At 45.9% G+C, this 24,363-nt stretch overlaps 1 protein-coding gene across 4 annotated transcripts in view; it reads left to right on the forward strand.

The window, feature by feature from the left end:
- Positions 1–24,363, forward strand: part of PDCL2 (phosducin like 2) — a 474,415-nt gene that overhangs the window by 245,421 nt on the left and 204,631 nt on the right. For all 4 annotated transcript variants that reach the window (XM_078678175.1, XM_078678173.1, XM_078678174.1 and 1 more), the window contains one exon: positions 2,765–2,908. In XM_078678175.1, coding sequence (XP_078534301.1) covers positions 2,765–2,908 — 144 coding nt within the window. The remainder of the gene's footprint in view (positions 1–2,764; positions 2,909–24,363) is intronic.

Here is a 24,363-nt window from a genome sequence, read left to right on the forward strand (position 1 = left end):
AATAAAAGCAAGACACTGCCAAGCTGCAAACCAATGAGCTGGCACACAAAAGAGGAGCACACCAATTTAAAGATAGATATAAATAAATCAGTTCTGAGAGTACTACCAGAAAGTTTACATCTCTGAATATGAGGAGTAGTTGGAAGCTGGCTGGTACCTGGAAGCTGTGTTTTTTCTCAATATTCTGAAGGAAAATAAGAAGTGGTTTGAAGGTCTTCTCAGAAAAAAAGATGAGATTCCTGACATGAAATTGTAGTGAGGGCTGGGCCTTGTTTGCGCACATTGCTATGTTAGCATAGGCTTATTAGAAGTTTAAACGCCATTTCACCTTTTGCTGCTTTTGCACACTACACTGAATATAGCTGTTGTTGTAAGTTAGGCTGCGTGAATTATTTCACATGAGAAGGGCTTGTTTTCGGCATACCTAGACTAACATTGCGACCCTAGTCTGCACAGTGAGTGCTAAAGCCTCCAAGGTTATCATAACAAGGTAGCTGTTGTTTGGGCTGATCGGCTCACATTTTAGACATAACATACATGCAGCTGCTGCCTACTGAGATTCTGGCGCCTTTAATATTGCACTGTAGGCATGATTTTAGGCACTTGGAAGAATTCCATTTCCAGAGAGACAGAGAGCTTTTGTAGATCCTGATGTGATTCACTATTGCTGATTTTAGAGGTATGGGTCCCCCACACAAGCCTAAGAGACCTTCTATATTTTATAAAACATAGGTCCTAGCTAGGGAGGGTGATACACTAGGCAGTATAAAACCTGTTTTCACCATCATTGTAATATGATTTCTCCTTTTGTATTTCATGGAATTGTAACAATGCTGATCATAGTATTTCTAATCATATGTCTGCTTATGTTAGCAAAGATACTGCATCTAAGAGCACGTTGTTAAAATACATATTTTAACCTTCCTGTGTCTCTTTTTACTCCTGTTGTGGACTGGTATGAGAATAACAAACGAAAGAGTGTTCTTGATTCCCACCATTCCTGAGTATAATCAAAGTCGCATGTTCTGGGTTGTCTAATCATTGGTTCCTTTGCTGTGTCTGAGCAGAATCCCTGCAACAAAATCTTTCAAAATCAACAAGTCTGCATGACCAATTGGCTGTTCAGCTCATTTCAGGAAAGTGTCCCAAATGCTGTTGTTAACATCCTCTGATAGATATGTTTATCCATTTTGGTGAGAAGTACAGTCTCATACTCTATGAGAGGTGGTGTGAATACTAAGCTCCCAAAACCAGAAATGATCATATGCAGTACGCACACCTGAACATAGACTCCATATTCTACGCAACTGCGCTAGTTAATATGCTGAAGACCCTCCTACTGGCTGCTATTAATAGGAGCCATATAGGCTTTGTGGAAGGTTGTCTGAATTTAGACAGTGTGACCAAGATTACAGACACTATAAGCATTGCTAAATGTTGTAAGATCCCATGGTTCTTGGTTCTACTAAACAAACAAAACTCTCTCGGCCAAGTCAAGAGGCCTTTCCTGACAAAGGTATTCCCATGATTTGATATAGGTTATAGACTTGTTGAATTTGCCTTTGCTTTAAATGCAAAGCCTCAGAAGTGAATTTTATTGAATGGCTTTGTTTTGGATAAGATGGTACTACTGAGAGGAACATGGCAATGATGGTTAACTGATCTAAGGCAACAACGGCATAATAAACATGTACACCAGTGAAGAAAATAAACTCTCTTTATTTGCTAATAATGTTATAATAACCCATCTCCAACATTTGATGTCTATGCCAATCCCTTCTTCTTGATTTGGTGAAATGTTTGATGGATTCAGATTTTAAAGTAAAAGAAGACAAATCGATTATAACACCTAATCAAACTCTTTGTCCTCGTATAATGATATATGCTGAAGGTAGTTTCTAAATTCGGTAGAATCTTATTTGAGGACAAATCTGGTGATTTTACTATAGTATCTATTTCACTCTAATCCCTAGCTATGTCCTTATGTAGATCCAAAGTGATGCGATGTGTTATGTTTGAAGAGGAGCAACCTGTAGGTATCAAAATATTTTCTTATGTCCTTGAGAAAGAAGGGAGTACTGCTTGTGAGAACATAAGGATATCTTACAAGGCAGCCCAACGTATTAAAATGAGCATTTGGATAGACTTTTGAGTGATCAGAACAGGACATGCTATATGTCGTGGGTCATTTGAAAGAAGTGGCACATGCAGTGCACATATGCACATTCGAAAGATGTAAATTGAAGGTGTTGGATGCAGCCTTATTAAGGGTGGTGCTGACAACATTCTCCTCCCCCTGCAACATTATAACCCTGATTTTACTGTGGCTTGCTGGAATGATGGTTTTGGCCATTAGCTTATTGCTTGTTATGAGGTCACCTCTGATATGTTAGATAAGCAAGCTAATAAGTCATTTGTCTAGTGAAAACAATTAATATGAAGCAGAGCAATCAGAACATTTCAACTACTCCAAGCTGCCTCAGTGGCAGATGACCACAAAGTAGCGGTTTGATGCCACCATGGAACTTACCCTTTTCGAGAAACTAATCATTTTTCAGCCCACCGAGAAAGTACAAGCAGCCCAGCTTTTATGAAGGGCTGACATTGTTAAAAAAATATATATGTTTCATTTTATTTTTATTTCATTGGAGTACTTGGTTCTCAACTGACTTAAATGTATTTGGCCCCTGCTGAATACTTGAAAGTTTCTGTTATAGAAAGATTTACATACAATAAATGATTAATTATTTTACTTATTCACTAGGCAAAAACGGTTACTCGAATGGAAATCTCTACAGAAAACACAAGTGTTTGGCGAGCTAACAGAAATTCCTGGTGACCAGTATATAAACGAAGTCACAAATGCCACAGAAGGTATATGGGTTGTGATTCATCTTTACAGATCTGGGTAATGTATATTTTCTATACAATCTTATCTAGTGTGATTGATCATAAGAACTTTAAGCTTGCATGTCTGTTTATCCCTCTGTGTTAGAAGCTGATCTATTACCCCCTCTATGTTGAACAATACTTTAAAACAGTATTAAAAGGACAGCGAGGCACAAGACTCATTCATCAGACTTACTACAGCAAACCCAAATGAAACAAGCATTTGCAATGCAATAGGTCTCGCATTAGGAAAGTTTGAGCTATTGGTATTGTAAATGACACATTATTTATTTATGTGTTGGTTTTGAAAATAGTAAAATTAAAAGCTTTGTCATTTACAATGCCAATAACTTTCGCAAATGTGACACCTATAGCATTTGTAATGCAGTATGTGTTGTATTTACGTGGCTTAGATGTATTGATATTACAAATAATAATGGTTTAATTTTTTTAAATAAATAATACTTAAATCAAAGTTATTGTAATTTATAATGGCAATGGCTTAAACTTTTGTATATAACTTTTGTGAAGATAATGTTCAGTGTATTTTATTGTGACGAAAATCTAAGAACAGAAGTGAAATATTAACATATTTTTGTGACATTTGTAATAAGCTTTAAACATTGATAGAACATATTTGAACCAGTTGTTGTTGAATGGTTGCACAGAGTGATGTGGTGGCGACGAGTGATGCTGTGGCGTTCAGTGATGCGGTGGTAGCGCATAGTGATGTTGTGGTGCCCCTGAGTGATGCTGTGGTGGTGCTGAGTGATGCTGTGGTGATGCGATAGATAGAGTGAGTGCGATAGATAGATAGAGGAGGGCGATAGATAGAGGGCAGGCGATAGATAGAGGGAGGGCGATAGATAGATAGAGTGAGGGCGATAGATAGATAGAGTGAGGGCGATAGACAGATAGAGTGAGGGCGATCGATAGATAGAGTGAGGGCGATCGATAGATAGTTAGAGTGATGGGGATAGATAGATAGATAGATAGATAGATAGATCGATAGATAGATAGATAGATAGATAGATAGATAGATAGATAGATAGATAGATAGATAGATAGATAGATAGATAGATAGATAGATAGATAGATAGATAGATAGATAGATAGAGGGCGATCGATAGATAGAGTGAGGGCGATAGATAGACAGATAGATAGATAGAGTGAGGGCGATAGATAGATAGAGTGAGGGCAATAGATAGAGTGAGGGTGATAGATAGAGTGAGGTCAAAAAAAGGAAGAAAAGTAGATAGAGGCTATGCCTACAGAGTACCCACAATAATAGGTCATTGGATGTTTGCTTCCATAATTTGCACCCACATTTATTAGCAAAGATGCTGAAAAAAAATTTGCTCTTCTAAAATAAACAGACAAAGATAGGCATGGTAAGGTATGATTTGGGGGTTTGGTCTGGCTGTAGTATACATAGACTAAGGCAAGGGTGGGAGAAGACAGGACGCTAGTGTGGGGAGATCATGGCATGGACCTTTTGATCAAGTGGACTGTGAATCGCTGTGCCTTCAGTCTGTGAATGCCCCCTGCCAGGCAACCTATCCACTTGCAGAAGAGCCACAAAGGTGTGGGTGGAGGAGTCAAGCTGGCAGGCCAGCGGAAAATGCCCCTCAAAAACTCGGAAGGTGGCAATGTGCTGGTCCTGTACCTTTACAAATAAACGCTGAAATGTGCTGTCAGTTATTCAACCGTGCAATGTTTTGGCCAAGTGGGCTTTTCAACGAAGATTGGAGGAAAGCATAGTAGAATGCATAGACATAAAAGGCTGAGACACACTGATAACGGGTGGAGTGCTTTCAAAAGTCGCAGCCACTACAATTGCTTAGAGTCTTATTCTAGTCCATCGTTTTTTGCCCAGAATGTCTCTCTAGACGAATGCCTGTAAACAGTCACTCCATAATGCCCAACGTATGCATGGGTGTTACAATCCGCATCAGCCTTAAAAGTGCAGCAGTGCTGACGAACGGGTGAGGGCTCTTGCCACTTCCACTGTGAATTCCACAAGACTTTTTGGGAACATGCTCAAACTATTTTGCCAATTGGCTATTCATTATATTTATGGTCCAATTTATTTTTTAAATATAAGTCACAATATATGAGAACAATAACAAGAAAACAATAGAAACGGTAATGCGTCGCTGCAACACACATCACTTAGTTGTCGGTTGCACTGTGCGTCCTCCCATTCGAGGCTGCTTTATTTTTACTTAGGAAAAAATAGTGCCCGAAAGTCAGGATCTTGACCGAGTTTGCCTTGTTCATTAGTTAGAAAACTGATGCTCTTGTAAAAGGTTGCTGATGGTTAAGTCGAGTATGCAATGGATTTATCCCAGTTTCGGATCACGTGCAAAATAAATAAATAAATAAATCACTATCAAAAGTGTAAGCCCCCTTGGTTCGCCATAGCATAATGTGATTAAGGACGCGTTTATTTGAAGATATTTCATTTCCCAGACGGAGAGAGGTAGAATTGAGCTGCACCACAATTAACAAGAACTAGTAGTGGGAAAAGAGGGAGGCCGGTGGGATGGGGGGGATGGGTAGGAGTGTGTAGTCCAACAACCATTTCACTAATGAATATATTTCCACTGGGAAATAAACATGTAAAACCTTGAGGTTTGCATGATATAGCGAAACTGAACTATATCCTAGGTTTCAAAGCACGTAAAATGTCTTGGAGGGGTGAGAAGGGGGCCGCGCAAGATACATCCATGACAAACCACCCTGCCTCCCTGACACGCGCAGCACCCTGCAGTGGTATGCAAGCAGGTATGCAACAAGACCCACTGCGACCGACAGAATACCTCCATAAATAACTGCAAGCTTTTATGCATGTAGCTCATACGTGGATTGCATCTCACAGAAAATGTCCTCCGGAAAATGAAAAACAACACACACACGTGTTCAGGAGTCTTGTTTCACATGAATGAGGATTTTCTGATTTTGCATTGAGTGGAAAAATAGAGAATGTTCTAGTTCAGAATCTGGATCCACTAAATCAACAAGCGCTTCCTGTGATTACAGGAGACCAAACCAGACTCCAATCTTATGGACTCCACACCCCCCTCTGGCAGGAAGGGCAGCCTGCTATAAAACTGCAGCCAGCCTTTATCTCTGTGGTCGGGGTGAAGGGAATGTGAAGCTATCAGCTGCTCCATCTGACTGTAACTAGAAACAAGAGCAGGAGTCAACATAAGAAGATGGCTTACTGATAACACTCTGAATCCTGCCTGTGCAAAAATACCACTGCAAAGAAGTAAACGCGTGTCTTAAGGAGCTGCATCCAGTTCTAGGGTCACAAGACGCATTCTGTTGTTTTATCTATTTCCAATACACGTGGTTGTGTTTATATGTGACGGGGTACTGCTTGGCCCAAAACATGGGCTTCAAACGTCTGGTCGCAGAGCGGTGCAGCCCCCTGCAGGCTGAAAGCACACATGGCTCGATATGGAACGATTTACATTTAAACAAAAATCAATGGTCTTACATAGGTTACGACTGCCCTATATGAACACGGTGACAGAGACTGGAAAACAACTGCTTGCTTGCTGGTAGGTAGAGAAATGCATTTACAGGGAAAAGTGTTTATTTTAGATTTTTTGACTCAACAAAAGATATCAAAAAAATATAGATACACCTAAAAAACTGGTTCTGCGCGAGCCACTGCCGCCGATTTCGCAGTTTCCTACCTAACCTTCGTAAATAGTGTATAGCCACCTGGTCTACCAATCAACGAAGTAGTGCTCATTTTATAAACTGAGGAAAGATGAAAGTCTAAGCAGTGACTCGCATTGTAACATGCTACTTACACACTGTAGGGGGGCTACCAGCTCAGATGTTTTACCTGCGTTGGAACCTGTGGCTGAAAGTCCCAAAGACATTTATTTACGGCGCACAGGCCCACACATGTGTTTTAAAGGTTTGGAGCCTGGAGGTGTGACCACAAAGATCTCCGCAGTGGGCGTATCACGCCTCTGATCCACTACAGGTGTGTTTTTTTTCTCTAAGGAGACATTTCAGATAAAACGTGAAACCCTGTCGCTGTTCCTTAGAAGACAGCTCCAATGATGAGGGTTCTGGAAGTGCATGGTCTTTTTTCCCTTAACCCCTTGGGCGTGCCCACCACCATGCAGCAGAAACAAAAAACGAACAAATAAAAGTGCGGTGTGGAACATTCCAAAGTTTCCGTGCCTGTTGTCACAGATGCTCAGTGCGACATTAGTGTCACTGCAGACTACGACTTTCAATTGAACCAATTTGGGATGAAAGACCGACGTGCCACAACACACGGGCTTTCCAAGTCCTAAGGACTCCCTTCCTCGGCGAAAGTGCATCGTAGAATACACCAGTGCAGGGACCGTCTACTCTCCGATCTCTCCGTCCACGTCCGTCTCCCCGTCCTCGGACACCCCTTCCAGTTCCAGCAGGACATCCTCGTTGTCCACGTTCATGGCTGCTCCCTGCAGAGGGATCCCTCCGCTCTCCCAGGACTTGGAAGAGACATATGCCTCCTACAGCGTTTCACAGCCTCCCCTGGGGCGGGACTTCCGCCTTCTGCGGGAAGCCCGCGCCCACAAAGTGACTGGACGAGAAGGCGGAAGTCCAGCCCTAGGGGAGGCTGTGAAACGCTGTAGGCACGTAGGAGGAGCAGAGGCCGCTGATGCAAGCGAGGGAAGCCCCGCGTGACGGAGCCTGTAGCCCGGTAAGTGGGGCGGGTGGGGCTTAGTGGTAGGGGGGGGTGTGTGCCTGCGTGTGTGTGCATGCGTGTGTGTGAGTGCGTGTGTGTGACTGCCTGTGTGTGCGTGTGCATGCATGAGGGTGGCTGTGTGTGTGCGCGTGCGATTGAGAGAGGCGAGAGGCTGACTCTGGGAAGCGCTTCCACAGACCAGAATAAGCGCGTGCCCCGGTCTGTCTCCCTTGGGAGGCATCACGCTGACAATAAGTCTCGCTGGCAACAGCGCTTTCGCGCTGCAACGCCAGTCGAGACCTAACAATCACTGCGAAAAGAGGACACACATCCATGGATAACAACCAGATACATGGATGATGTCTCAGGGTCTGGTTTAGATTTCAGCGGATGGATTACTCCATCACAACAGTGACGTTTATCCCATCCACAGAAATATAAATCGCATAGGATATTATAAGAGTTATATTTCGGCAGACGGAATATCTGTCACCCTTGTGACGAGGTAACCCATCTGCTGAAATCTAAATCAGGCCCACAGTGACACAACACCATGTTAATAAGATATTATCCGTAAATATATATTGGGTGGGAGGGCGGGGAAAGCAGTACCATTTATGGGCAAATGAGAAGTAGACATTGAGATTGTTTATATGTTTTTATTCAGATGCCTATTTAAAGACAATATTTGTGAGTTTTTTCTAATTCTTAACAACAATTACATTTTGCTGAAAAAGTTAACTATTATTTTAATGTTTTCCTTCAGAGGAAAAGGCAGGAAATTGGAGCTACATAGAATTTGATACTGTCGGTTTAAGGCAAACTGCTGTAACATGCTCCTAGAGCATGCAGAGTCAGTTAAGATAAAAGAGGGCAGAAGCAGCCTCTCTGTGCATCGCTGGGTAATTTCTTTCCTTCCACTTTTGGCTTTGTTGTGACAGACCACAAGCGACGCCTTATTTAGGCTCCATGCTTCCTTCCGCGCCCAGCGGTCGCGGACCGAAGTCGCGCCAAAGTCCAGCCCGTCTGCGCTCGTCCGCGCTGAGTGCGCGCCAGGGGCCAGGGATGCTGGTCACACTTCTGTCTGTTCCCAAGTAGGTGCTATCTATTCCATTCAGGAATTATTGGCATGGAAGCCTCCCAGATTGCCCTGTCACTATTCCTCTAAACCCGAGGCTTTACTAGGGGATTTTAGCTGTAGTTGTATGTCTAACCATTGCTGTCCTATAATGCCATTGCCTTCTCAGATGCACCCCTCAGTTGGGACGTCAAAATCTCCTTCTTCTGTCACTGAAGAGGGCTTTCTGATCAATGTTAGATCTTTAATTAAAAACAACATCGCCTTCAACGACTTTGTTTCCGCTAGGAGACCGTCCTGGGTTTTTATCACGGAAACTTGGGCGTCTGAATCCTCAGGCCCCGAGCTCGTTGATGCTATCCCAGAGGGCTATGCTTTAGCTCGGATGGATAGAATTGGGAGAAGAGGAGGTGGTTTGGGGATTTTATATAAGAACTCCATTACCTGCCGTACTGAACATCTTTCCACTCCTACTGATCTCTTTCAGGCTCTGTACTTCTCACTTAATTCCTCTCCTTCTATCTCCTTTTATGGTCTTCTGTTCTACAGGCCCCTCCGGCCTTAGGTCTGCCTTCAGCCATGATCTTTTAAAGCTCTTAGAATCGTTTGTTGACGGCGACACTTCCTTTCTGGTGGAATCCTCAGCCTCGTGTGGCCTGATGCAACTTGTGGATAGCCCCACCCATTCGGCCGGCCACACGAAGGATGGTGTTTTTTTCAACGATCCTAGATTAAGAATAGGCCCCCCATCTCTCTGGCGTGGTCAGATCATCTCGCGGTCCTGTTAGAGTTAAAATCCTTCTCCTCTCTCCCTTTCTCCTCCGAACCCAGGAGGTGGGAACTAAGAAGGATCTACAGGGAGGTTAATAATGCAACTCTAGCCCCTTTCCTGTCCAACCTGAGGCCCCTCACCTCGGGGGATACTAACGCTGCGGCCCTCGAACTCTCTAATTCCATCTTGAGAACGGCGGATACTTTAGCTCCCGCTAAACATCATTACTCAGCCAGAAAGAGACCTTCTTCCCCCTGGTTCTCTGATTGGCTCAGACTGTTAAGGCAGGGCTGCCGTAAACAGGAGAGATATTGGCGGGCCCACCTTGACCCAAAGGAGAGAGAAGTGCAGAAACGCCTCCTTGCAGAATATAAACTAGCAATAATTGAGGAAAAGAAGGCACACTTTGCTAGCCTAACGTCCTCGTTAAATTCCCCCGTGATCTGTTCAAGATCATTGACACCCTCTCCAACCCTCAGTCACCGGATTCCATAGTAGGGTCCCAAGAATTGTGTGATAAGATCTCCTCATTTTTTCATACCAAAATAGCTGATATTTATCGGTCGCTTGAAGCCCTCAACCTGGACTCTGGTGTCCCCTATCCTCCTACCTCTTTCGTTCCGGAATGTCGGGCGAATGAACATTGCCCTAGTTTCCTTCATTTTCCCATCCTTACCCGTGAATCGCTTACTGTACACCTTGATAAAACTAAATCTGCTTCCCCTTTGGATCTTGTCCCCTTAAGATCCTCAAGGAGTGCATGGAGGTGGTCATCCCTCCCCTCTTAGAGGTGCTGAACCTAGTGATTATGGAAGGAAATTTTCCACTCTCGTGGAAAACGGCGGTTGTTAAGCCCCTCCTGAAAAAGGCCACTCTGGATCCTGGGGTGTTGAAGAACTTCTGCCCAATCTCTCTGTTACCCACCCCGGCTAAAATTCTTGAGTCCCACCTCAACCATCATCTAAGCGCCTTTCTGGATGACGCCAGTCTGCTGGACCCCTCCCAGCATGGTTTTCGGAGAGCCCACAGCACGGAGTCCGCTCTTACAGTGGTTATTAACAACATCCGAGTGAAGGTCGATACGGGCCAGACCACCCTGCTGGTCCTGCTAGACCTCACGGCGGCTTTGACACCTTGTCCCCCTCCGTTCTGATTGCCCGCCTTCAGGAGATTGGTGTTGGCGGCTCAGCCTTGAACCTCCTGACCTCGTTCCTCAGTCAAAGTGAACAGAAGGTAAAGCTGGGCGACTTCCTCTCTCCTTCTAAACCTGTGCAGTGTGGGGTCCCTCAGGGTTCTTCCCTGAGTCCCACACTTTTTAACATCTATGTGGCCCCACTAGCCAGGTTAGTACGATCATTTGGCCTAGAGGTGTTGTCATATGCTGACGACACCCAGATCATGGTCTCCCTCACTCAATCGGTCAGCCTCTCCGCCTCTAACTTCAGGAAGTGTATGGAAGCAGTCTCCCTATGGATGATTCAGAACTTCCTGAAGTTAAACGGGGAGAAGACAGAGGTCCTGATTTTTGGAGCTAATCGGGACATCTGGTCGAGTGACTGGTGGCCTCCGTCCCTTGGGGCTTGTCCTCTCCCGTCTCAATTTGCCAGGAATTTGGGGGTATTGATCGATTCCATACTCTCCTTCGACCGTCAGGTCAGCAGGACTGTCTCAACCTGCTGTGGAATCATCAGGGTCCTGAGAAAGATTGCTCACTTCCTCTCTCCCGAAGCACGGAAGCAGGTTATCGTGGCCCTGGTTTCCTTGAAGCTAGACTACTGTAATGCGCTTTATTCAGGTATCAACAAGAACCTTATTCAGCGCGTACAGATAGTGCAAAATGCGGCAGCCAGGCTGCTCCTTAACCTCACTAGACTTTCCTCAGCTTCCATAGCCAGGAAGAACCTTCACTGGCTGCCCATTCAGTCCAGGATCTCTTTCAAGATCCTTTGCCTTGCCCATGGGGCTCTATACGGCTCCGGCTCGGAGGGTGTTAGGGCCCTTCTCCACCCCTACTCTCCCTGCAGAGCCCTCCGCTCTTCCAACAAAAATCTCTTGTCAGTCCCTCGGTCCTTCAAAGTAAGGTGGGGAGGGAGAGCCTTTGCCTCCCTCGCCCCTAGGCTCTGGAATTCTCTCCCCACCGAACTAGCAGGACAATCATCCATCACTCTCTTTCGTAAAGCTTTGAAAACGTACCTCTTTGAAGAGGCTTATCTGTAATTTGGCTCTCCATTACACACAAGCTGCACGATCTGTAGGCGCCTTGATGCCCTTGGGCTAAGTCACGCGGTATAAGACATAATTCATTCATTCATTCAGTGAGGTAGCATGTGCAGGGAACCTGCTTATTGCCATTTTCGACACCATGGAGGTGCCCTGAATGTATTACCCTCTTCCTGACTTTGACTCCATAGAATTGCTCTGCCTCTATATCGCGGTCAAAATATCGACCTACAAATGTATTGCATAAACTCTATTGACCTTGAAGAATACATCTAGGTAAGTGGATGTAAAGTTAAGAATAGTACATATATACTTACCATGATGACATAGTGGTAGGTAATGTTGTAATGGTATTGGAGGTCGTGGTGACAATAATGGTAATGGAGGAGGTATTGTTGATGTGATTTTGATTGGGTAGTGGCGGTGTCCTTGTGACTGGCATCATTTAATGCAACATTTGATGAAACCATATTATCACTACATGTCGTAGTCATACAATTTTATTTTTGGAACCAGGAGCTCCAGGTTCAATCACATACATTAACATTCAAATACATGCCAAAAGCATTTATGCATGACTGTGTTTGTATGCATTAGCAAATTAAAGTCAGGCATATTGGCTTTATCAGTGCTTGTTTTATTATCAAATGTTTTGAGATTTACACCACTTTTCAATCAATTCAGTTCACGTTTGTTTTCACCAAGCTACTGTCAATAACTATACATACAACACATCTACAACTTTGAAAAACAAGATACAATGCCAGACAAGGGGAAACCAATATCATTGCCATGTCCTAGTTTGTCATTGGTTTTAGGGCATACACAAAATATGGCTTGTGACCGAAACAAGGTTGTATGTACTTTCAACAGACTGCCACAGTCTTGGGTGCTATGCAAATCCACAATTGAGATGCCTGGATCTCCTCAACTATGAGTCTCTATCATACTCCTGGATTCAGAAGTTCTTGTGGAAGAAGAGGGTGACGCCAAAGGACTTGGAGGCTCTGAGTCAGGAAGCATTTTACAGACTACTGCTGGCTCGGAATTGGCCTTTATGGATATAGACCTAATGGTGTAAAAAGGGTCACAAGACAAAATTCGGACTCTGGCAATGTGGTGGACAACAGACAACTGATTTCTGCATTAACTCTTAGGAAAGCCTCACTACCATGTCCTCTAATCTACTGATTTCATGATTAGGGCTAGTACTCAAAATTCCAAATACTTTTTCAACACCCTGCATCCCGTGTCTGGCTACAGATCCTCGAAAAGGTTGGATCAGTGATACCTATAGGTTCATCTGTAGGCCACAAGGGCTTTGTTTTTGCCTAGTTTATCTCTGGGTGGAAATAGTTTATGCTGAAGGCTGGAGCCAGCTTGAATCTTGTACGTAAGGCAATCCAACGTCTACAACCCCCGGGTGCAATGCAGAAGAACATGGTTCTGATAATTTCCTGAAGATGCTGAAGCTGACTGGAACTGACTGATGACAAAAATATATGACAGAAGACACAGTTTCAGCTCAAATACCTAGCTGACAGTGTCCAACAGGCACAGTGAAGCAGATAAAAATGCTGAATGTGCTTTGGCTCCGATTTCTTTACTCTCTCCAGTCTTCCTGGTTGCTAGAGCCCCAACTTCTATGCCTACTTGCTTGTTTCCTGTAACTCCAGCTGTCACGTAAGCTGTTTGAATCCTGGGATATTGGGAACGTTTGGGGCTGTGGCCAGGGCACATGGAGTACCTTCAGGACCTTTGACACGAGTCAATAGACCATAGACAAGTAATATCTTTTTTCCATGAATTCAACATCAAAGAGAAACTTCTATGGTTAAAGAACACCACCAGATCGTCAATGAGGAAGGCTACACATTTTTGATCTTGCAGAATCTTGCCTGGGACACTGCATCTGTCACAATTCGCTCAATGTGTTCTCGTGTCCACCACCAGGGGGCTGAACTGTGGGACTCTCCATTGTTCTAATATGCTTCCTTACACTCCCCTGCATGCATATCTTGACTTCCAGCCATTTGGACACTATTTGGGAATTGACATCCATTCCCAATCCATGCCGGGTTTTGTGAAAGCCAGCCTGCTTAGACTTAAAGCCAGCCTACTCATGCCTGAAACTCCATTACCCAGAATTCCCTGCTCACTGCTTTGTCTCCATCCCTGCAGGCCAAGGATGGGTGGAGAAATTCAGCTCACCTGTGGCTGGCTGCTGCTAGCCTGCTCACACCAGCTGCATGTGATTACTGTGAGCTCTTTTAAGCCCCAGCTCCCTTCAGGCAAAGGTTGGTCATTGTAGCTGTTTACCGGTGAGACTAATCCATGTTTCCAGAGTTCCCTGAGCTTTTGCTATTCTTGTTTCCAGTGTTTCCTGAGCTTTAATTATGCCTTGTTCCTGACCTGCTGCTGTTTTCCCTGTTCCTGAATTAGTACTGCCTGCAGTGCTACCCTGACCCCATAGCCTTAGTATTCCTTGTTCCTGAACTGCAGCAGTTTCCCTTCTCCTGAATTAGCACTGCTTGCAATGCTACCTTGTTTCCTGAGTTCCTGAGCTATAGCTATTCCCTGTACCTGAATTAGCACTGCCTGCAGTGCTACCTTGTTTCCTGAGTTCCTGAGCTGTAGCCATTCCCTGTACCTGAATTAGCACTGCCTGCAGTGCTACCTTGTTTCCGGAGTTCCTGAGCTATAGTTATTCTTTGTTCCTGGGCTTAGGTATTTCTTGTTCCTGATTTGCACTGCTTGCAGTGCTCTCTTGACTCCTTGTTCCCTGAACTGTAGCTATGTCCTGTTTCCTTGAACCAGTATTGCCTGCAGTGCAACCTTGACTCCTGAGCTCTAGTAATTTCCCTGTTCCTGAACTAGCACTGCCTGCAGTGCTACCTTGACTCCTGAAGCTTTGGTAGTTCCCTGTTCCTGAACCAGCACTGTCTGCAGTGCTGCCTTGACTCTTGAGCCTTAGCTCACCTGTTGTTCCTGCCCCAGCACTGCCTTCTATGCTACTTTGTTTTCTTGATTCCTTAACCTGCACTATTCTAGTATACCCTTGTAGCCTCCCCTTCTGTATATCCGTTTCCAGTCCCTGCCTTGCTTCCCATTTCCTTGGTTCCAGTTCTAGTTTGCTGCCTTTCTATTCTGCTGTCTTACTTCTGTTACCTTGTATGTTTGTTACCTGCTTTCTGCCAAGTGTGCCCTGTCATTTCCTTCCTTTCCTGTTAAGCACTACACCTTGCTAGCTCCTTGTCTATTGTGCTTGTGTTTAGTTCTACCCCTTTGCTGTTACTGCCTTGCGCTTTCCTGTTTGATCGCCAGGATCCGTGGGCTCAGCTGACTACCTAGGTGGTGTTTCTTGTTCACTTTGAGTTTTGTCTTTGAGTTACATTTATAACATCACTATAGGTATAAGCTCCACAGACCCTGCCTTTGCATGCATATCCTGCATGTGGGTATTTGCAGTCAGTATCTGTAACAGCAATTGCGGGTAAGAAACTTACTGAGCTTCAGTCTTACCATGTGGAGCTCCTGAGTGCTTTACCCCACACCCCCCTTTATTGTTAATGTTGTATTATATATATGTCTTGCACGTCCGTCCTGGGTGTAGTTAGTCTGAATGCTAAATTGCCTTGTGAGTGCCCTTCCCTTCTGAGTCTTACCCATCTTGTTCACTTGTACAGGCTTCCCCTTTGGATCCCTTTTTCTCCTCTGACTCACTGTATGATCCTGGGCAGCACTGTACTCCTCCTTTCTGTCTACGTCTTCTACCCAGTTCTCAGTCCTTGTCCAAGTCACTGACTGTGTTCCCCACATAGTCCCGGACAGTCCCTGACAGCATCCCACCAACAAGAATGGAGGGACCTTATTGCAGAATTACAATTTTCTCTATTCCTGAAACTTTGATATCTGGAGTGTTTCTGTAAATAAAATGGCAAAGTTCTTTTAAGATCTTAATAGACCCTTCAGCGGCAAAGCACTTTCTATGAGAACGCCACTAAAGACTTCGCCTAATCTGTAGGATGTATCTTCTTAACAGATTTTCTATGTTCAGCAATACCTATTGCTAGGAATCCAGCCCAGTTCATGAGGGACGAAAAACTGGAAATACCCTCAAATTGCCTAGATGTATCTCCTTACATCCAAAGGGCAAATTCAACTCCCTGGTCACTTGAAGTGCAAGAGGTGAAGGATTGGGAGGTAGGAGAGAAAAGGGGGCAAGAGAGGCATGGGAAATTAAAGGAACCTGTCTCAGGACTTTGTCTTAAACACACCATTCTTCTTTGTCTAAATGCAGTAAAGGCTATTGCATACCCAAAATGTATGACTTGGTGAGTTCTTCATCTTCCACAGGTGTATGAGGAATTAGTATCTTGACTCTGAATAACATGTATATGAGCAAATCCTACAAAACAGTTAAACACCCATTGGGTAAGAGCAAACATCACTGCTTCACAGAAGAGAAGCAATGTTACCTTTCAATCTGTATGTGCCCCACCCATGACAACTCTATTATCATTAGTAGAGACATCAAGTGTATTCTAGATACTCAGTTAGATCCTGCTAAGACTGGTTGTATGAAACTCTTTAGACTCAGTATCTGCAGCATGATAACCGCCTTGAATCTCCTTGTTGGCTGGCACCATCAAAATCAATATCCATGTGTTGACTTCTTCTTGGTACTGTCATTAGCCATACATTCCCCACCTTTTATACTCCTATCATTCCACTATCTTTCTAAGCTGACATTGCAAACATACGCCATTAGCTACAAGCAATTGTTTCTTACCTAACTACCTTTTATATAGGGAAGATTGTATTGAATATTTCAACAGAGACATCTCTGAGTTTTTTAACTTTAAATTAGGCACAGCACCGCCTGGTATGGGGAATGTAGCACGTTACAACGTGTGCTTTTACCACATGGTAGGTAACAATGCGGTTGTTGCAAAGACCTCGTTATTACCACACGTGGAATTACCTCCCAAGTCGGTAAGGTGGTGCGCTGGACTTAGGAATAGCATTAATTACTATTCCTACTTCAGTTCGCGCAACAGCAGGGAAGGTGTTGGATTTAAAATCCAACGCATTCCCTGGTGTTGCAAGCCACCTAGCACAAGTCGTTGAAACCTCTTGCGATGTAATGCCACTCGTGGTAACAACGCGGTCGTTGTAACAACTGTGTTGTTACCTACCTGCGTGGTATTGACAACGTTGTGAACGCTGTTTACCGGTATGGGAGAGGATGAAAGCATATATCTGAGGTATCACACAATCATTTTTAATTAAGATCTATAAAGCAGATTGAATGGGAAAGAGTAATTTAATGAAAGAATTGGAACTTTTAATTAAGATACAGACGATACATGTAATTGACAACCCCAATTTAGCACATACTAATATCTCTACTATCTGCGAATACATTCAAGCTAAATATATCATTAGAGCCAACAAAAAAGCCTTTCAACTTAAATCCAAAACCAATTAGGAAAACATTTTGGCAGGATGCTTACTTTTATGAGTAGACAAATAGAACATTCAAAAAACATCTGTATGATATAAGCACAATACCCTTAGCACCTCTGAATACATTACTAACCTGAGCATGCCAACGATCGATAAGTACAGGAACACTATTCTAATGGCTGGATCCATAACAGAAGTAATTAGGACTGTTTTACACTCTCACCATCCAGGACCAGATAACATTCCAGTCGAAGTCTTCAAAATAGATGTTATACCTCCACTGTATGTCAAGATTCTCAGAGAGATCTAACAAAACAAGCAGACCCCTCCATCCTGGTCTAAAGTGAAATTAACAGTTTTTTAATAAGTGACCAGAATAACCTTGTTGGCATATCTTTACTAAAATCATCACTTCCTAGTGCGGTAGCACTGACTGATCATGCAGAAACATCATAAGAACCACTTGTTACTATATTACTAGATGCTGAATTGGGAATTTCTGTGGAATGTGCTATGCAAAATCACACAGATTTTATTATAATGATTTAGATTGATTTAGACTCTAAAGCTATCACATAAGGTGCCCATAAATATTAACAGCAACACATCCTCCATAATTCTAATTTTGTGCAGCACTCATAAGGGATGGCCACTCTCTCATGATCTATGTGCTATCTACTTGGAGCCGTACATAAGGCACCTGCAGAAACAACTTTGTATGTGCTGATGAAATTGCTGTATCTTTTTATACAATACCCCTAAACTTGGAGATCATAGAAGAAACAGCAGAAGAATTTGATTCAATCTTCCGCTATAAACTCAACATTCATAAAACACAAATTATTTTAGCAATGGGAGTACAATTTTCGGGTTAGGCACTCAGCACAATAGCTAGTCATGATTATCACTTCCCATAACTGCTTTGAATATAACTATTCCAGTCTACTTCAGTCCACTAAGGATCAATTAGAGGAATGGAAGCACCTACCAATCTTCTTTGTAGGTAGACATTCTTCTATTAAAATGAACATGCTTCCCAAATGTTTTAACTTTTATGTCTCTGCGTGCTCCACCTTTGTATAATTCTGCTGCCTATATCAGGATATTAGATACTTTCATCTCCAGGTTTATTTGTTATTTGTCATGGCAATGGGAGCACATCTCTGAAACTATTCAATCCTACCAACAGGGGCTGCTGTGCTCTTTCTGATTGGCAGCTTTATTTTTTAACTTGCGTGGGAAATCATTTTTTGATTTTTGTATTACGTTGACGTGCCTACTGGATACTGGATTTACTGTCTCCTTAAGGATCACTCCAGAGGGGTGTGCGACCCAAACATTTTCAAGAATGTTTAAATGTAAGATATTGGGCAGCTTGAAGAAGATACAGCACATGATAACCCTGAGCTTTCATAATTGCTGAAGCTAGTAATTACCAAACTAGGAGACATATTTCAAGGGCAAACATTGGCCCAGATTTTAAATTTGAGAGACAGTGTACTCCGTTGTATATGTGTTGGAGTGCCCTGTTTGCCAAACTGACAGTTTGCCGCCTCATTTTAGGTCGAGAGGACCACCACTTTTCTGTTGGCTCCATCAATGGAAAGCTTCTTCTGAAAACCTGACAGACAGATGTCAGAGAAAGGGCATTACACTGCCTGCCCTGTTTAGGGTGGACTATATGATGTTATTTTCTTCTGTCCATGACAGAATAAGCGAAATCCAGGAAAAAAACTCCTTGGTTGCAGGGGTCATTTGTTTTTGTTTTACAGAAACAAAATTCTCACTTTAGGAGTTTGTTTTTAAAAAATAAAATTTTGTAAAGGTTTGGTGCACAACCATCAAAACTGATGGCTGCCCACCAAACTTGCTGTACCTTGACAGGAACCACTATGGCTGTGGATCCAATATAGGTACAGAGATCATTTCTGGGCCGGTGGTGATCTTTAAATTTGACAGATGGTATTCCGTCAGGGTGGCGGATGAAATGTCCTTCACCACCTTGACGGATGGAGTACCCTCTGCTAATCTTTAAATATGTTCCATTTAAATCTTTACCATCAATACAGAATGAATTAAGCCTACACAGAAAATAGTTTTTAAAATATCTACAGATTAAAAAAAATTCTTGACTAGACAACTATGGTTCTTTTGCTTTATCAACACAGTTTCTTGAATTTAGATTTCCCCAAAAGTAACCCATCTATTTCTGTGATGTATACTTCTATAGTTGAAATCAAATAAGACAATAGGTTACCTAGGCCGAGAAATGGTCTAACTGCTATCCAAACCTATATCAATCAATCAATCAATCAGAGCATTTGTATAGCGCACTACTCACCTGGAGGGTCTCAAGGCGCCGGGGGGGGGGGGGGGTTGGTCCGCTACTGCTCGAATAGCCAGGTCTTGAGTTGCTTCCTGAAGGCGAGGTGGTCCTGGGTCAGGCGGAGGTGGGTCGGAAGGGAGTTCCAAGTCTTGGCGGCCAGGTAGGAGAAGGACCTTCCTCCTGTGGTGGCTCTTCGGATGCGGGGGACGGCGGCGAGGGCGTGGTTGGTCGATCGAAGCTGGCGCGTGGGAGCGTAGAAGTTGAGGCGGCTGTTGAGGTATCCTGGTCCTTGGTTGTGTAGGGCTTTGTGTGCGTGGGTGAGGAGCCGGAAGGTGATTCTCTTGTTGACCGGGAGCCAGTGCAGGTCTCTCAGGTGTCCGGAGATGTGGCTTCGGCGGGGGATGTCCAGGATGAGTCGTGCTGAGGTGTTCTGGATCCGCTGGAGTCTCTTCTGGAGTTTGGCGGTGGTTCCGGCGTAGAGGGAGTTGCCGTAGTCCAGACGGCTGGTGACGAGGGCCTGGGTGACCGTCTTCCTGGTCTCGGTGGGGATCCATCGGAAGATCTTGCGTAGCATTCGCAGGATGTGGAAGCACGACGAGGAGACGGCGTTGACTTGTCTGGTCATGGAGAGGGAGGAGTCCAGGATGAAGCCCAGGTTGCGTGCGTGGTCAGTTGGTTTGGGTGCGCTGCCCAGGGCGGGGGGCCACCAGGAGTCGTCCCAGGCGGAGGGTGAGGATCCCAGGATGAGGACTTCCATCTTGTCTGAGTTCAGTTTCAGGCGGCTGTTCGACATCCATTTGGCTACTTCTGTCATCCCTTCGTGCAGGTTGGCTCTGGCGGTGGCGGGGTCGTTAGTGAGGGAGAGGATCAGCTGGGTGTCGTCGGCGTAGGAGATGATGTTCAGGTTGTGCTGGCGTGCGATGGCTGCGAGGGGGCTCATGTAGACGTTGAAGAGAGTTGGGCTGAGCGAGGAGCCTTGAGGAACGCCGCAGATGACTTCGGTGGCCTCGGATCTGAACGGGGGGAGGCGGACTCTCTGTGTCCTTCCGGTGAGGAAGGAGGTGATCCACTCCAGTGCCTTCTCCTGGATTCCGACGTTGCTGAGGCGCTGTACTAGGGTGCGGTGGCAGACAGTGTCGAAGGCCGCGGAGAGGTCCAGGAGGATGAGGGCCGCTGTTTCTCCGTTGTCGAGCAGGGCTCGGATGTCGTCTGTGGCTGCGATCAGGGCGGTCTCGGTGCTGTGGTTGGCCCGGAAGCCAAACTGCGAGAGCTCGAGGGATCCGTTCGTCTCGAGGAAGGCGGCCAGTTGCTTGTTGACGGTCTTCTCGATGACTTTGGCCGGAAACGGGAGCAGCGAGATGGGGCGGTAGTTCTTGAGGTCGGTGGGGTCTGCTGATGGTTTCTTGAGTAGAGCGCTGAGTTCGGCGTGCTTCCAGCTCTCCGGGAAGGTGGCGATGTCGAAGGAGGTGTTGATGATGTCCCGCAGGTGGGGTGCGATGACAGCGTCGGCCTTGATGAAGACGTGGTGAGGGCAGGGGTCTGTCGGAGATCCGGAGTGGATGGAGTTCATCGTGCGGATGGTGTCTTCGGTGCTGATCGGGGTCCAGGCGCGGAGGGTGGTGGTGGGAGGCGGTGGTTCGGTCGTGGCGTGCGTTGGTTGAGTGCTGAAGCTGTTGTGTATGTCCACGATCTTGTTGTGGAAGTAGGAGGCGAGGGAGTTGCAGAGGTCTTGCGAAGGGGTGATGTCGTTGTTTCCGGCGTTGGGGTTGGAGAGCTCTTTCACGATGTTGAAGAGTTCCTTGCTGTTGTGTGCGTTGTTGTCCAGTCGTTCCTTGAATCCGGTTTTCTTGGTGGCGCGGATCAGCTGGTGGTGTTTTCGGGTGGCGAGCTTGAGGGCAGTCATGTTGTCTGGTGTTGGGTCTGTGCGCCAGGTTTTCTCGAGTGCTCTGCAGTTCTTCTTGGAGCTCTTGAGTTCGTCGTTAAACCATGGGGCTTTCTTGCTGCCGGGTCTGCTCGGCGGGGTCTTCAGCGGGGCGAGTTCGTCTGCGCAGTCGCTTATCCATTTCGTGAGGTTGGTGGCTGCTTGACTGGGGTTCGTTGTGCTGGTGGGAGGGTTCTTGCTCAAGGACGTAGTGAGCTGGTCTGCCGTGATCTTGTTCCAGCTTCTGCGGGGAGCCTGTTGCTGGTGATGGTGGAGCGTGGTCCTTCTGAAGCTGAAGTGGACGCAGCTGTGGTCCGTCCATTGGAGTCCCGTGGCGTGGCTGAAGGCGATGTCCTTGCTGGAAGAGAAGATCGGGTCGAGTGTGTGTCCGGCGTAGTGGGTGGGGGTGGTCACCAGCTGCTTGAGTCCCAGGTTTGCGAGGTTTTCCAGCAGGGTGGTGGTGTTGCGGTCGTCGTTGTTCTCCAGGTGGAAGTTGAGGTCCCCGAGGAGGATGTAGTCGGCTGAGGGGAGGGCGAGCGGGCTGATGAAGTCGGCGATGTCCTCGCTGAATTGTGTGCGTGGTCCCGGGGGTCTGTAGATGAGGGTGCCTCTGAGGGTGGTCTTGGGGTTGACGTGGATCTGGAAGTGCAGGTGTTCGGCGGGTGCGATGGTGTCGTCGGTGTTGGTCGTGATGCGGATGGTGTTCCTGTGGATGATGGCGATGCCTCCTCCTGTCTGGTTGACGCGGTCTCTCCGGATGATCTTGTAGCCGTCCGGGATGGCGATGGCGATGTCGGGCGCTGAGGAGGCGTTCATCCAGGTTTCCGTGAGGAAGGCGACGTCTGGGGCTGTGGTGTCGAGCAGGTTCCAGAGCTCGACGGCGTGTCTGTGGACGGAGCGGGTGTTGAGCAGGATGCACTTCTCCAGTATTTGGGGTGTCTTTCATAGATTCACATGCCTGAATCATTCCCCGTCGTCGGAGTAGGAGTCCCACGGTATATAAAAAAGCATTAATAAGCCATTTGTACATAGCAAATAACAGTTACAATAAACCAGGAAGTGAAGTAGCCTCAGCTACCAATGAAAAAACTTCCACATTAGTGACCATCCAAGTCATTATGTTAGACCAAACTGCAGCCAATCAGGCCACAGCTCCCACCTAGGTATTCTCCCCAGAGACCCAGGCTGTCAGATTTTTTACCGCACGTCGTGTGATAGGGAGTCTCTCTGAGCTCTGCTCAGTTTATTCTTCTACTTGAAAGTTTGAAAGTTTCTTTCTTTCCAACATGTCCACATCTAAGTCCCTTTTCAGGGCTTGTGACTCTTGTGGCAAGGCAAGGCTCTTCAAGGAAGACCCTCATTCTCTCTGCATATACTGCTTGTATCCAGACCATCAGGCTAAGGAGTGCAAGATTTGTCGCACTTTTCCAACAAAAACCCTCAGGGACAGAGAGGGTCGCCTCCTACTATGGATACAACGGAATAAGGACAAGGACTTGCCACTCTCTGAGGTAGGAAGTTTGGCCTCTATGTCTTCTATGGGATCTAGGAAGAGAATAGCTGAGGGTACAGTAACTACCCCTAAGGCTAAGGTGGCGAAACAGGCCCAGCACACGCTCGCTGCTGAGGAACCTTCGACTTCTAAAGTGAAGAAAGCCTGTCAAAAATCTGTCAAACAGCCTGTCATTAAAAAGACTGTCCCTTTATTGTCACCTCAGAGGCCTACAACCAAGGCAGCAGCTTCTCTGCCGGTTTCCTGTCAGACTGCCACTACAGTGACTTCTACTGTGACCTATTCCTCACCAAAACCCTCTTTGGTGGTGTCCTCAGTGTCCTCACCTACTTATGTGCATGTTCAAATTCGTCCCATCTCGTCGACGAAGAAAGTTTCACCTACCGTCGACGAGCCTCCGTCGACGAAGCCCTCCTCAGCGTCGAAAAATCCCTTCCCGTCGACGACGTCACTACCGTCGACGAAGAAAGCCTTGCCGTCGACGGCTTCCCCGTCGACGAAGCACCCGTCGACGGACTCATCGTCGACGAGGAAGACTCCGTCGACGATCCAACCGTCGACGAAGAAGACACCGTCGACGGCCCCGTCGACGAAGTCGTCGACGACGGCGTCGTCGACGAAGAAGATAACGCCGTTGACGGCCCCGTCGACGGCCCCGTCGCCGAAGAAAAATGTTCCGTCGACGACGAAAGGTGTTCCGTCGACGACGACGACGACGACGTCGTCGACATCGAAAAATGGATCGTCGACGAGACCTCTCCAGCCACAGTCGTCGACGACGGCGAGTTCGTCCCTCACAGCAAAGTCAATGCCACAGGACTTCTCGGTGGCCCAAGGGAATCCAATGACGCCAAAGCTGTCAACTTGCACAGATCTTCAAGTATGGTCTGCAAAGAGCAACCCCATATCGTTGCCTTCTCCAGCCACCACTGCGGCGATTCTACAATGCCCATCACAGTCTGCATGTATGTCACCACTCACGATGCCAGACAGGCTCTTGGATTCCGACGAGGACTCTGGTGGAGACTTATTTCCGGCAGCTACGAGTCCATCTGACTTGCTCATACACGTTAAGGAACAGGAGGAAGAGGAGCAGGTGACGCAACACACAGGGTTGGATCCTGCACCCCCATCAGGGACACAAATGCCCATGGAATTATTTAGAAATTTAATGTCCATGTTGGATGATTACTATCAACGTTTTCCACCCTCGGAATCGGGCGAATCACACATCACTTCCCCCCCGCCTAGAGGAACTCCGCATTCAGTCCCTCCTAACATGGAAGAATCGATACATGCCCCATCCATGCCGGTACCATCTAATCAACCGGTGGATGACAATTCTGAAGAGGAGGCTCAGGAAGAAGGAGAATTGGATGACTCGGATTCGTCGGAGTATGAGGATTATCAGGCTGACTCCCCTGCTCCAGATGAACAGCCGAAGGCTGAATCACCACCGGTGGATATTGC

The sequence above is a fragment of the Lissotriton helveticus genome, chromosome 2_2, assembly GCF_964261635.1.
Source record: "Lissotriton helveticus chromosome 2_2, aLisHel1.1, whole genome shotgun sequence".
NCBI classification, from domain to species: Eukaryota; Metazoa; Chordata; class Amphibia; order Caudata; family Salamandridae; genus Lissotriton; species Lissotriton helveticus.